Source organism: Macrobrachium nipponense, chromosome 23, assembly GCF_015104395.2.
Source record: "Macrobrachium nipponense isolate FS-2020 chromosome 23, ASM1510439v2, whole genome shotgun sequence".
Lineage (NCBI taxonomy): Eukaryota > Metazoa > Arthropoda > Malacostraca > Decapoda > Palaemonidae > Macrobrachium > Macrobrachium nipponense.
In genome coordinates, this window is record NC_061090.1 from 31623332 (window position 1) to 31640087 (window position 16756).

General features: G+C 32.3%; 1 protein-coding gene across 1 annotated transcript in view; it reads left to right on the top strand.

Moving 5' to 3' along the window:
- LOC135197583 (homeobox protein Hox-B8a-like) overlaps positions 1–16247 on the top strand; it is a 45942-nt gene extending 29695 nt beyond the window's left edge. The window contains exons 4-5 of the mRNA XM_064224626.1: positions 13939–14103; positions 16081–16247. Of these exons, the coding sequence (XP_064080696.1) occupies positions 13939–14103; positions 16081–16247 (332 nt within the window). The remainder of the gene's footprint in view (positions 1–13938; positions 14104–16080) is intronic.
- The last annotated feature ends 509 nt before the right edge of the window (positions 16248–16756 follow it).

Consider the following 16756-nt stretch of genomic DNA (forward strand, 5'->3'; position numbering starts at 1 on the left):
TTGTCATTTTTTTTTTTTTTTCATTTTTACAGATAGCGTCTTTATTTTTTTTATTTTTTTTAATGTCACATCTCAGGTCAGCAAATCATGCCACAAAAAAAAGTAAGTCAACTGTCTGAATAAAATGTCCAAGTCAGTCAAATTATCTAAATAACTAACAAACGGTTTTATCAGGATTCAGGTGAGATCGCAATTCTGAAACGGCTGAATTCCCCATATGGAATTACACATTTTGATTCCTTTTTGAGTTTTTTTTTTTTTTTTTTTTTTTTTGCAGATTAAGTCTCTGTGGAGCTTCCTTAATAAGAACGAGATTTTAAAAACCCTAATGTAGGTGGCTCCGTCTCATTATGCAACGTGTAATGAAATTCATTTCTCTCTCTCTCTCTCTCTCTCTCTCTCTCTCTCTCTCTCTCTCTCTCTCTCTCTCTCTCTCCTATAAGAAGGTATCTATAGTAAGTAGCCGCGCTCTTTGATGTCATAAGATTTCGTATTCAATTTGGCTATCACCTTTTTCCAGCCATTCCTCTCTCTCTCTCTTCTCCTCTTCTTCTCTCTCTCTCGCTCTCTCTCTCATCTCCTCTATCCTCACCTCCTCTCTTTCTCTTTACTTCCTTGACGTCTCTTTCTCTTTCTTTTCTCTAGCTTTAAATGAAACGGGTAGCCCTACGAGGTGAGATTTATTCTCTCTCTCCTCCTCTCTCTCTCTCTCTCTTCTTCTCTTAACTTAATTAAGGATACCTACAGCGAGATTTGAGACTATCCCTCGCTTCTTTACTCCCTGAATCTTTCACTCCTGTCTCTCTTTTTCTCTCGCTTAAATGAGGTACCTACAGTGAGATTTATTATCTCTCTCTCTCTCTCTCTCTCTCTCTCTCTCTCTTTAATGATGTACTTACAGTAAGATTCAGTCTGTCTCTCTCTCTCTTACTCTCTATCTTTCCCTCTCTATCTCTTTCTCACTTAAATGAGGTACGTACAGTAATAGTCAGTCTCTCTCTCTCTCTCTCTCTCTCTCTCTCTCTCTCTCTCCTATAAGAAGGTATCTATAGTAAGTAGCCGCGTCTTGATGTCATAAGATTTCGTATTAATTTGGCTATCACCTTTTCCTGCATCCTGTCTCTCTCTCTCTCTCTCTCTCTCTCTCTCTCTCTCTCTCTCTCTCTCTCTCTCTCTCTTTACTCCTGACTGTCTCTTTCTCTTTCTCTTTCTATCGCTTAAATGAAGTACCTACGGTGAGATTTATACTCTCTCTCTCTCTCTCTCTCTCTCTCTCTCTCTCTCTCTCTCTCTCTCTCTCTCTCTCTCTCCTATAAGAAGGTAACTATAGTAAGTAGCCGCGCCTTGATGTCATAAGATTTCGTATTGATTTGGCAATCACCTTTTCCTGCATCCTGTCTCTCTCTCTCTCTCTCTCTCTCTCTCTCTCTCTCTCTATACTGAAGATCTAGAGAGAGAGAGACAGACAGACAGACAAACAGACAGAAAGATAGATACGTCTGTTACTCAGAACTTCGCCAACATGGCCGACCCAGATCATCAGGTACAGAAATCTCTCTTTAAGCTACGAAACATCTACACAGTCAACATAGCTCAGGGCCGCCTCTTGCTTCGAGCAAGTCATAAACCTGGCGTGGTTATTTACAGAGTAAACCCTCCACGCGAGACTCGGGTCTCAGAATTGGTGGGCCGGTGCAAAGCCTCGATTGAGCTGGAATGGTGATCGGCCTTGGGAGGCATATTTACACCCAGAGGTTCTTATTATTTCTCCTGACACGAAGAAGAATGTTCCCTCTGGAGATTCCATAAGGCTGAAGGTGCTTTCCGAGAGAGAGAGAGAGAGAGAGAGAGAGAGAGAGAGAGAGAGAGAGAGAGAGATGGCCCTCAACCAAACAGGTGCCATAACTAAGTGGATTCTTGCTAACTGATGCTTTTTTCCACAAGGTTTTTTTTTTTTCTTATCTTTCTTTTGGTAATTATTCTGTTGAATTTCAGTATCGTATTGAATTTATTGAAAGGTAAACCTCGTTGATGTAGATTGTAAACATTCATTCCCTACCCCCTTGAGGAATACTGTGTGTGAGAGAGAGAGAGAGAGAGAGAGAGAGAGAGAGAGAGAGAGAGAGAGAGTGGGAGGTGGTTAATGAAAGCAAATCAAGATTAAAGCTAAGAAAACGAATATTGTAGGGCCAACTGACCCAAATCGTATTAGTCCAAACGCATGATAAACGCCGCAGCATTTTAAGGGATGATTTACGCGTCAGCTGAATTTATGTGCGAGAGTAAAAGGGCCATTTATCTTATTTGCGCTACATACGAAGCTCCAGGCAGAGACGTTCCACCTTTAATATTTGACGCTCAAACATTTAACGGGAAAGAAATGATGCCAAGAGCTCAGTTTACAGATGGGGAGAAATTCTTATGAATTTTATTTTGGGAATTAAGATAATCGTGATAGCTGGTATTCAGTGTGGAAAGAAAATGTAAAAAAAAAAAAAAATAGTAAAAAAAGTGCGTTGAAGTTTCCTAGACGTAATCGAATTTCTGTACAGCGTATAACGAAGGTCAACGAAAATGGACTCGGTATAATGCTGTATGAGCCACGGCCCAACGAAACTTCTACAACCTCCCGGTGGTGGCCTGTCCGCACCATTGTGGTGAGCTTTAACCTTAAATAAAAATAAAAACTACCAAGGCTAGATGGTTGCGATTTGGAATGTTTGATGATTGGTAGGTGGATGGTCAACATAGCAATTTGGAGGCTTCTAGTCTCAGTAGTTTTTAAGATCTGAGGGCGGACAGAAAAAGTGTTTTACAGAAACTAAAAGGTAACAATATTTTTCTAATGTTATGGCCTCCCATTTGAACGAATACTTTTTTTCATTAGACTCGTGATTTTAATTCACTCATTCATGAGATATATAAAATGTATATTTGTATTTCTGCTAAAAAAGATATTACATGTTATAATACAGTGTTTGTAGGAGAGAGAATGACAGACAGACAGACAGACAGACAGAAGTTATCACTCCAATAAATAATGGTGCAATAGGTTTGATTATCCTAATCAAAACTACACATGATTTAGAAACACGAGGGGAAAGACAGAGAGAGAGAGAGAGAAAGAGAGAGAGAGAGAGAGAGTGAAAGTCTTTTAAAACCTTTACCATCTAATGTGTATGCAAGCATTCATGTCGTTTTCATATATATATAATATATAATATATATATATATATATATATATAAATATAGTATATATATATATATATGTAATATATATATATATCATATATATATATCATATGAATTTTTTTATCATATCGCCAGTGAATCATAAACATGTATTAAGCTACAAATGTTCTTTAATATCCAGTACGCTCTACCTCGGAAATAATATAGTATCCATATATGTTAACCGAAGGGGAACTTTTTTAGTTGATAATAACATATATTATATATATGTATATAATGTATATCTACATTAATACAATGTTGTATATATTTAATGTAAAAAAAATTATATTTATATAATATATATATATTATATATATAATATATAAGAAAGCTTAAATGCCACGAAGGAAAAATAAACGAAGGAGTCTGCGAGATCTTTCGGCTTAAAAGCCCTTTACTGAAGCAGATACTGACAAAAATACGAGAAAAGACAATACAAGAAGGTTCGTATAACTGACAGATAGGGATTATAAAAGGATTAGTGCCTAGAATCCGACACACCTGGAAGATAAGAACCTTCCCAAACAAGCATAAACAAAGGGTGCAATTAAAGGTTTAAGACAATCATCTCAGATACAATCTCCAGACAATTAAAGGATTATAGGTGACAGCTATACGGAACCTGGTAAACAAAACCATATTCACAAAACATGACAGACATACATTACAAAAAAAAAAAAAAATTTTTTTTAATAACTCTAAGGCAACTGATTTTTATTTAAGTCAGTAATTATATATTTGAGGTCATTCTTAAACATGTTACAGATACAAGGGTCTAAATGAAAAAGGCCACGACTAACATTGAAATTACAATGAAAAGTAAGTTTGTATTAAAGCAGATTCTAAAAGATTTTGTGATAAGACATCTCTTGACCGTGCAATACTGAACTGTCAATCCAATTAATTCGGTGGTTGTTTTCACTTAAATGAATAAATAAGCATTAGATTTTTGCCCAGTTTTTATTTACAGAGTATTTATGCTGGCTTAGCCTTACTTCTAAGCCCTTGCTGGACTGTCCGAGATAGAATGAGGGACAATCCATACATGGAATTTTATATATTATGTTGTTGCTTTCTCTGGGGCCATTTTTTATTAACATTCTTTTTAGTGTGTTATTATAGGAAGAAACAAGGTTGACATTAAAAGCTTTTAACAATGATTTAATGGTTTCAAATCCGTTAAAATAAGGCAAACTGAGAATGTTCTTAGAATTTTCTTTCTGTGTGTTGTTTTCAGTATAAAACTTTTTGTGGGCTTTATTATAACAAATGTCTAATATATGTGAAGGATAGCATAAATCTTTCCCTATTTTTCTTATGTATTCAAATTCTTGATCCAAATATTGTGGACTGACAGTTCGCAATGCTCGTAAAAACATAGAGGAAAAAATTGATATTTTTATATTAAGATGGTGGCCTGAGAAGAAATGAACATAAGTTAAGTTGTTAGTCGGTCCTATAAATACTGAATTTACATTGAAATGGTTCTCTATGTATCAAAACGTCTAAGAAAGGGAGGCAATTGTCTTTTTCTAATTCTAGAGTAAACTTAATCGATGGTACCTGGTTATTTAATTTAGAGAGTAAATCATTTACATCAATACCGACAGGAAGAACAGCTAAACAATCATCAACGTAACGATACCACTTTATAGGAATATGAATGATATTAGGTAAGTAGCGTTTTTCAAAGAATTCCATATACAGGTTTGAGAGCAATGGTGATAAAGGATTTCCCATTGCCATGCCAAAAATTTGTTGATAAAATTCACCATTGAATATAAAAACTTACAATCACAAATGCACAAACTCGTGGAGTGAAATAATGTGACTTATAGGTAGAGGTAATTCATGCTGAGTTTAGTTCATTGCTAAGATATTCTAAAATAGAGTCTATAGGGGACTTTAGTAAAGAGAACATACGTCCAAAACTAACGAATCTATCAGTAGGGCAAAGAGCAATTTTGTATAATTTATCAACTAAATCTAGAGAATTATATATATGAGAATCGGAGATGGTTCCAAGTAACGGGGACAAGATCTTAGTGTATATTTCGAGAGTTTATATGAAATTGAACCAACAGCACTGATAATAGGCCGCATAGGGTTATTTTCTTTGTGCGTTTTGACTAATCCATATAAGTAAGGTAGCGAAGGAGAATTGACTGACAATTTGCCTAGTAGTTCTGTTTTATCTTTAAGGATACTTTTCACTATGCTATTGAAGTTTTTTATGACTTGATCAAGAGGATTTTTTGTTAGTTTTTTATAAGTCACATCATCATCCAGTAGGGCTTGCATACGTGATATGTAGTCAGCTTTATCTAAAATTACTATACTATTTGACTTATCAGCTTTTTGTGATGTGGATAGTTGTCCTTTTTAAGATCGGTCAAACTTTTCTTATAGCGAGCAGGGAAGTTACTTTCATGCTTAACATTGGAAGCTCCGTAAACAATACCTTTAATCATGTCGACATGATTTGAGGGAAGATCACAATATTTTTCAAATTTACTTAGGGGTTACCCAATCATTAAAGCAGAAGGTCTACTTGTTACAAAAAAAGATAAACCATATCCAAGCGCACTCACAACATTTTCACTTATTTGTTTACTAGATAAGTTAACAACACAATCTTGACGTGCACAATTAGTCCAATCACTGCTATCAATAAGATTTTTTAGTTTTCTGTCGAGTTTCCTTTTCAGGGCATCTGTAGTTCCTACGTAGTTTTTCGTAAATTTCCCGTCGCAGCGAGTCCTTCCAATCAGCCGGGATGGAATGATTGAAAGAAAAATTCAAGGAACTGGAAAGAACAAGGATCTCTTTCAATCATTCCATCCCGGCTGATTGGAAGGACTCGCTGCGACGGGAAATTTACGAAAAACTACGTAGGACTACAGATGCCCTGAAAAGGAAACTCGACAGAAAACTAAAAAATCTTATTGATAGCAGTGATTGGACTAATTGTGCACGTCAAGATTGTGTTGTTAACTTATCTAGTAAACAAATAAGTGAAAATGTTGTGAGTGCGCTTGGATATGGTTTATCTTTCTTTGTAACAAGTAGACCTTCTGCTTTAATGATTGGGTCATCCCTAAGTAAATTTGAAAAATATTGTGATCTTCCTCAAAATCATGTCGACATGATTAAAGGTATTGTTTACGGAGCTGCCAATGTTAAGCATGAAAGTAACTTCCCTGCTCGCTATAAGAAAAGTTTGACCGATCTTAAAAAGGACAATACTATCCACATTACAAAAGCTGATAAGTCAAATAGTATAGTAATTTTAGATAAAGCTGACTACATATCACGTATGCAACGCCCTACTGGATGATGATGTGACTTATAAAAAACTAACAAAAAATCCTCTTGATCAAGTCATAAAAAACTTCAATAGCATAGTGAAAAGTATCCTTAAAGATAAAACAGAACTACTAGGCAAATTGTCAGTCAATTCTCCTTCGCTACCTTACTTATATGGATTAGTCAAAACGCACAAAGAAAATAACCCTAATGCGGCCTATTATCAGTGCTGTTGGTTCAATTTCATATAAACTCTCGAATATATCACTAAGATCTTGTCCCCCCCCGTTACTTGGAACCATCTCCGATTCTCATATATATAATTCTCTAGATTTAGTTGATAAATTATACAAAATTGCTCTTTGCCCTACTGATAGATTCGTTAGTTTTGACGTATGTTCTCTTTTTACCAAAGTCCCTATAGACTCTATTTTAGAATATCTTAGCAATGAACTAACTCAGCATGAATTACCTCTACCTATAAGTCACATTATTTCACTCACGAGTTTGTGCATTTGTGATTGTAAGTTTATATTCAATGGTGAATTTTATCAACAAATTTTTGGCATGGCAATGGGAAATCCTTTATCACCATTGCTCTCAAACCTGTATATGGAATTCTTCGAAAAACGCTACTTACCTAATATCATTCATATTCCTGTAAAGTGGTATCGTTACGTTGATGATTGTTTAGCTGTTCTTCCTGTCGGTATTGATGTAAATGATTTACTCTCTAAATTAAATAACCAGGTACCATCGATTAAGTTTACTCTAGAATTAGAAAAATACAATTGCCTCCCTTTCTTAGACGTTTTGATACATAGAAAACCATTTCAATGTAAATTCAGTATTTATAGAAAAACCGCTAACAACTTAACTTGTGTTCATTTCTTCTCAGGCCACCATCTTAATATAAAAATATCAATTTTTTCCTCTATGTTTTTACGAGCATTGCGAACTGTCAGTCCACAATATTTGGATCAAGAATTTAGAAATACATAAGAAAAATAGGGAAAGATTTATGCTATCCTTCACATATATTAGACATTTGTTATAATAAAGCCCACAAAAAGTTTTATACTGAAAACAACACACAGAAAGAAAATTCTAAGAACATTCTCAGTTTGCCTTATTTTAACAGATTTGAAACCATTAAACCATTGTTAAAAGCTTTTAATGTCAACCTTGTTTCTTCCTATAAATAACACACTAAAAAGAATGTTAATAAAAAATGGCCCCAGAGAAAGCAACAACATAATATATAAAATTCCATGTATGGATTGTCCCTCATTCTATCTCGGACAGTCCAGCAAGGGCTTAGAAGTAAGGCTAAGCCAGCATAAATACTCTGTAAAAACTGGGCAAAAATCTAATGCATTATTTATTCATTTAAGTGAAAACAACCACCGAATTAATTGGATTGACAGTTCAGTAATTGCACGGTCAAGAGATGTCTTATCACGAAATCTTTTAGAATCTGCTTTAATACAACTTACTTTTCATTGTAATTTCAATGTTAGTCGTGGCCTTTTCATTTAGACCCTTGTATCTGTAACATGTTTAAGAATGACCTCAATATATATAATTTACTGACTTAAATAAAAATCAGTTGCCTTAGAGTTATTAAAAAAAAATTTTTTTTTTTTGTAATGTATGTCTGTCATGTTTTGTGAATATGGTTTTGTTTACCAGGTTCCGTATAGCTGTCACCTATAATCCTTTAATTGTCTGGAGATTGTATCTGAGATGATTGTCTTAAACCTTTAATTGCACCCTTTGTTTATGCTTGTTTGGGAAGGTTTCTATCTCTAGGTGTGTCGGATTCTAGGTACTAATCCTTTTATAATTCCCTATCTGTCAGTTATACGAACCTTCTTGTATTGTCTTTTCTCGTATTTTTGTCAGTATCTGCTTCAGTAAAGGGCTTTTAAGCCGAAAGACTCGCAGACTCCTTCGTTTATTTTTCCTTCGTGGCATTTATCTTTATTTTATGGATTTATCACGTTCCTAACTTTCGTGATTCTGTTATACATACATACTATATATATATATATATATATATATATATATATATATATATATATATAAAAGGCGTTAATACCCACATCATTAAACTACAAGCAAGACTGACAATAACATTACCGTTGAAATCTGACGCTTTCAAAACCCGCCCTGATCCCACAAAGCTGAGAAAAAGTTATCACTGCGAATCAGTGAGCCCTCTCATGACATGACAGACCAGCAGTTTATGATAGTATTAATCCGTCTTCGCAAACTCTGCCGGGGGAAGGAAACAAATATTTTCTCTCGCGAATGTGTATAAGTTACTATTCAAGATTCCAGATTATCATCATCTGTCTCGGGGCGATAAATGAGACGAATAGGAAGAAGAGGAAGGATGGTTTTCATGAATCAGAATCGGGGTTTCCTTTGAAGGGGAATGGAAGGAAAACAGATCTGATTGCCGATCGCTTGAGCATTTTACGAATGTTAAATTTAAAATATTAGTCTTGGCTGATTCTCAGTCTGCTTTGGTTAGATTGTATCTTTTGATGGTTTTTTTAAATAGGTAGTGCCTTGTTTATTTTTATTTTGCATGTATTATTTTGTAAAGGATCTTGTGTACGTGCGTTCATACATACATACATGTTATGGATATATATATATATACTATATATATATATAATATATATAGATATATATATATATATAGATATATATATATATATATATATATATATATATATATATATATATTTTATCTATATATATATATATATATATATAGATATATATATATAGATAGATATATTATATACTATATATATCTATAGATATATACTATATATAGATATATAATATATATATATATAGGATATATATATATATATAGATACATATATATATATATGTATATATATATATTATATATATAATAGATATATGTATATATATATATATATATATATATATATATATATATAGATATATTCTATATCTATATTCTATACTATATCTATATATATATATAAGATAGATATAGATATAGATAGATATAGATATAGATATATATACTATATATATATATATATCTATATATATATCCATATATATATATATATATATATATATAGATATATCTATATATATATATATATAGATATATGATATATATATATATAGAGGATGTTATATATATACATATAGATATATATTATATATATATATCTATATTATAGAAGATATATATATATATATATATAACTAATATTATAGCTGATCTATATATTATCGATATAGATATATCTAGATAGAGATATACATATAGATATATATATATATATATATATATATATATTTCTCTATATATATAGAACATACATTTATACATATAGGTATACAGAAATATATCCATATATACATTATATATGTATATATATTATATATCTATTATTTTTTACCCCCATATATATCATACATATATATATATAGATATATATATATATAACGTTAGATATATATATATATATATATATATATATACATACATATCTATAATATATGGTATTAATATATATGTATATATACAGATAAATACATATATAAGATATATATAATATATCTATATATCTAATATATATAGATATAGATATATATATATATATAATATTATATATACATGTTAATATGATATATATATTATAGATAATATATATATATATATACTATAGAGATAGATAAGATATATATATATATATATATATATATTTAATATATATATATATACATATCGATCTATCTTCTATATCTATATATATATATCTATATCATATAGATAGATACAGAATATATTATACTATATATATATAGCGATTATATAATTAATATAAATATCATATTTTATAGATATATTATATATACATTTATTTTACATATAGTATACATACATATATTCATATAGATCCGATATCTATATATATATATACTTATTTATTTATATATATCCATACATATAATATATATATATATATATATATACAATTATATCATATATCTATAATATAGATATATATATACAGACATACATATTATATTATATATATATATAGTATGTATAGATAAATATATATATATATATATATATATATATATATAGATATAGAAATATATAACTATAAGATTTATAATATATATATATATATATAGGGGAGGGTGTGGTAAGAAGCCCCCCTTAAGGAGAAATGCTTATATAGTCTACAGTATTTCAGCTATTGACCTAACAGAGATATTTCTAGAAAGCTTTGTTATTGGAGTATCAACGATCATAATCATGAGAAGTTGTTAGCAATTTAGGATAGTAAAAACATGACCTAAAAAAAAAAGAACAAAGGGGGCCTTTTACCCCATGGGTGGGGTAAGAAGCCCACGGTGGGGGCTTTTTGCCCCATACCTAAGATATTGTGGTATTTTATGAAAACTACCATTTATATTGAAAAGTAGACGCCTACTTTTGCTAAATATAAAAAATTCAACCTTCCACACAAAAATATTCAAGAATAATGTTGGAAAATATACAAAAATTAATCTTAAGAGTTCTTAGTTTCTTGTAAAACCTAGGAACTTTTTGGTATTCATAGGAACTGAAATGAGCAAAATTGTAAAATAAATTGACACTTCCTCTACATGACAGCTGTAGCAGTACAATTAGAAATAAATTCACTTTTATACAGCACCAAGAATAGCACAAATAAAAGAAATAATGGATAAGTTTTACATAAGAACAAAAATGACATTAGTCAAATAGGTAGACTAATTTTCTTTACATTACGCCATTCTCTCAGGCAAAAGTCCTGTGACTGTGGTGGTCATCTGGAATTGTAATGTGCTTTTTTGCTCGACTTGGCTAAACAATTTTAACAAAGTGATGTAGCCAGTCTACGATACAACCAGCATTAGACCATCCATTTGCTGTGCATCTTGCAATTGATCCAGGTGAGCTGCCGATCATAAGTAGCGAAGTCATCCTTTTACGGGCAAATGTAAACATAAGAGGAAGACCAACTCCTGCTGCCTTCATTGCACAAATAAGATGTAGTCTGTCCTCTTTTACCACTGGTTACACGTCCAACTGATCAGATGGGGTAAAAAGCCCCCTGGGCTTCTTACCCCAAAGCGTGGTGGGCCATTTACCCCACTTGCCATTTTTTAAGAAAACTAAATCCACCTGCACCTCAATTGAGTTTTCAAGTCTGGATTGCATTGCAAGATATTTCTTAGCTCTCATTTAAAGCAACTGTAGTTAAAGTACTGACTTTACTGACAAGATGTCCGCACAGGATATCCCTGATATAGCACGCATACTTACATGAAATGTGTCCAAAGAAGAAAAATGCGTGCTGGCTGTGTCCCATTCTAGTTCTCCCTGGCTGTTTGGTATAGAAAGCTTCAGGCAGAAGGTGTTGCTGCACTGATCAGCTGACTAAGTTGCTATGATATGTAATGAGCAAGAAAATAGGGGGAGGCGTTTTACCCCACGGGGGCCTTTTACCCCACTCTAACCTATAATATTAAATATTATATATATATATATATTATATATCATTTATATATATATATATATATATAATATATATAAGATCTAAATACATATTGATATATGTATGTATGTTATTATGATGTTTGTATGTATATATATCTGTACACATGAAAACTAAAGGTAAAAAAAAAGTAAATATGATGAAGGTCAAAAACAGGCTTCACAATTACACAGAAAGTTAATAACTTTGAGACAAAAAATACTCATTAGCGTCGCTTGATCCAGTCAGCTCAGGTCAAAGAGTTCCGTTTATGATAGTGAAATATTCGTTCATATTTCTATCGTTAATCTTAAAGAGATAGAGAGAGAGAGAGAGAGAGAGAGAGAGAGAGAGAGAGAGAGTGCTCTGGCGGGACCTTTTCCGGAGACATGATTAAAAATTAGAGCTGAATTGCAATTCTGGTTCGAGAGACTTTGATCTTAATTAGGACCACAAGATGAGAGATGATGTTATGAGAGCGTAATTAGAAATGACGGTTAAGAGTGTTTTTTTTTATTCCTAAACCTCTCTCTCTCTCTCTCTCTCTCTCTCTCTCTCTCTCTCTCTCTCTCTCTCTCTCTCTCTCTCTCTCAATCATTTCTTTTTCTAGAGATAAGTGAGCACACGATGTCTCCTCGGATGGACTAAAAAGTCTTTGAGACATCCTAGTCCTTGTACCTCCTTGTACCTTAACTCTCTCTCTCTCTCTCTCTCTCTCTCTCTCTCTCCTCTCTCTCTCTCTCACGTAAAATAGGGAGAGAAATCATCCCCTATCTATAAATATTGTCTTCGGTAATACGGACATACTCCCCCCAACCGCCCCCCCCCCCTTCTCTCTCTATCTCTCTCTCTCTCTCTCTCTGTGTGTCTTTGGCATTTTTCCTCCCCACTTATTTCCATCACCGCCCTATAGCTACCTCATACTCGTGCACATCGTCTCCTAAATCCTAATGCATCATCTAGGAACCTACTGCTTTCACCAGACAGAACACTTCTGATCACCAGGACACACGAACCTTTATAAGGAGTCTTATCATTTTAGTGTTTAATTTTCGTTACCCAAAATCTATCCGCGTTCTTTTCCCATTCTTAGGCAAAACTGACTTTCGAGATTTAGTTGTTGCTATGACAAAAGTCTCGCGAATTAATTCTTTGAAGCAAAAACATAATTTTCAGTCGGTTGAGACGAGTGACGTGCAAAGTTTCCTTAATCAATGTTTTCCATAATTTATTTTACTGAAACCGACATAATTTCTCACATTCATGAAAGACGAAGTAAATATGTTAATCTTCAAATGGAAAATGAAGTTAGAAAAAGTAACTTATTACAATGAACACCTTGATATAACTTATGAAAAATGAAAAGAAGAAAAAATGTGTACTTACATGGGTTTTGCGTCCTTCCAAATCTGTCCCGCTGATACAAGTATGGAACGGTATGTTGTTGTTGAAGATTAAGCTGGACTTATACCAGCACGGGCTCTTGCTCATAGAACGGTAGAACGGTAGGACGTATAATGCCATGAAAGGGTGCTGGCCTAGCTTTGCTTATCTGTGAAAGATAAAAATTCAGGTTGAAATGGTTATCGCTTGTATGTCTTTATTATTGACATAAGATGTTCCTATATAGATTAAAAGTATTACTAAAATTATCACTCACATCTTCCTCCCGTTAGTTTGTTTGTTTGTTTGTTTGTATGGAGTTTTTACGTTGCATGGAACCAGTGGTTATTCAGCAACGGGACCAACGGCTTTACGTGACTTCCGAACCCCATCGAGAGTGAACTTCTATTAAAAGAAATACGCATTTCTCACACCTCAGTGGAATGCCCGAGAATCGAACTCGCGGCCAACGAGGTGGCACGCCAACACCATGCCTACCACGCCACTGAGGCGCTTTCTCCCGTCAGCGACTCCATTAACAACGGAATATATGATGGATATCCCACCTACAGAAGCAGCGAATATTCAGAAATATTCCCTCAACGTAATGATTCTCTCACCGTCAATCTTTGTCAAAATACGAGGGACCCAAAATGGTGGAACCAAATGCAATGAACCCTACTCCTTCAAAAGACATCAAGTATAGGAGGAGATTTTATGAATTTATACGAATTCTCACCGAATGCTTTCCTTCATAATTTATATATATGTGAATATATTTTGTACGTGAGCATTAATGGCTGTTGCCTCGAGTGACGGTGTGATGTATTGTTTCGATATGTAGACGTAATGGGAAACCTGCTGTGATTTCTTTTATATATTTGTCGTTCTGAAGATCAAATACGAATTCGGACGAGGTGAGGTTTTTGGGTTGGTTCATTTTCCAGATGAATGCAGACCTTGGCGAAATGGTTACTTGTTTTCTTTTGTAGTTGTATGCATTTTGTTATTTTATAAATGTATAATTCCTTTATCCTCTTATCTATCTGTGTATACATTTGTTTGGCTCCTGTTGTCTTACCAATAGTTAGCTTTTATGTATTCTCTCTCTCTCTCTCTCTCTCTCTCTCTCTCTCGCTCTCTCTCTCTCTCTTAAATACTTACCATAAGTTGAGTTATTCTTTATAAAATAATGGCACTATGGTCGTACTTTATATAAACATTGGATGGCCTAGAACAATAAGGATAACTCTCTTTCTCTCCACAACACACACACACACACACACACACACACACACACACACACACACACATATATATATATATATATATATATATATATATATATATATATATATACCCACAAAATCTTTGAGAGCACTCCCAAATGCGCATTGCAATTGCAATATTGCTAAAATATGAAAATATTGAAGTTCTCGCATTCGCGGTATTTGTACCAAATTCAGTGAAAATGAAAATATTTCAAATGGCGTAAAAAAATTTATATATGAAAATTAAAATTCACGCCCAGAAGGTTTGGAAGCTCCAGTATTATAATAAATTATTATATTATATTATATATAATATTATATATATATATATATATAATATATATATGATATATTAAAATATATAAAATATATAAATAATATATATAATATATATATATATATAATAAATATATAAATATATATATATATATATGCACACACACATACACCACATTATATATTATATATATTATATATATATATATATAAATATACTATATATCTCTAGATTAGTATATATATATCTAATATAATACATATATCTATACATATATATATTTATATATAGATATATCATATTCCTCTCGTTTTCTGTCTCTCTGGCTGTTGCTATGAAAAATTCATTGAGATGAAAAATCATGAAACATGATATTTTTGGTATATATATATATATATATATATATATATATATATACATATATATATATATATATATATATATATATATATTATATATATATATATAACTACTGGAGCTTCCAAACCGGGTGGGCGTGAATTTTTCATATATAATTTTTTTACGCATTTGAAATATTTTCATTTTCACTGAATTGGGTACAAATACCGAATGCGAGAACTTCAATATATATATATATAATATATATATATATATATACTATATATATATAATATATTTACACTAATAATACTTCTTAGAGTTTCATCTTCCGTAGAGCAGTCTGTCTTCAATTTGGTAAAGGACTGGAGATCTCTTTATGTATTTATGGTTTTATAACTAATTCTACGGTTATATGTCAAGCTAATTTGTGTTTGATATCCTTTGAATTGGACAGTTTTGTTCTAACTAATAGAATTATGTTGTAAAAATTCATCATTTTCACAACACAATGAACTGATTTAGGGGTCTGGTAAGTATTTGTTTTAGTGAAATATATCCAAGATTTTAATCTTTTTAGAAGACTACTAACTTATCAGAATATCTTTCTTTTCCAAATGGAAAATTGAACGTACTACATTCCTCAGTTTATCGATTTGTGTATCTTACTAAACAAATTTTTGGGGCTCCTAAGATTTCGATGCATATTCTGAAGAAGAAGAAGAAGAAGAAGAAGAAGAAGAAGAAGAAGAAGAGAGGAGGAGGAGGAGGAGGAGAGGAGGAGGAGGAGGAGGAGGAGGAGGAGGAGGAGGAGGAGGAGGAGGAGGAGGAGGGAATTCCAGCAAGGATATACGTTCCTGAACACTGGGCATTCATCTCAAAAAAAAAAAAAATTTTCTTCACACTGAAAAGGCGTTGAATGTCAAAAGAGTTTCTCTTCAAATGAAATCAAGTTTGCTCTGCATGGAGGTGAAATTCCTTCAAATGAGCTCATGTTGGAAAGTGAACTTTGAATTATTTTTATTTTCGTAAATTATACGACGTGAAATTTTTGTAGATGATATAAACCTATTGGGTATTTCGCATTTAGTTTTTATTCATTGCATATGAGATTAGTATTTAAATTCAATAACCAATTTATACAGTATTGTAATCTCTGTTGTTTATATCCTAGATTATTCAGTAATATTCTGTAAACAGTTGCAAGTTTCAAAAATAAAAAAAACAACTGAATACACATGATAAAGGTTTAGTACAACCTTTTTAAGTCACACTTCATGAAAGTACAAAAAAGTTGACAGATGCAAAAGACTTAAAAGACTGCAAAATAGAATATTTGTCAAAAGTGCAACACCTGAGATAAAAATACC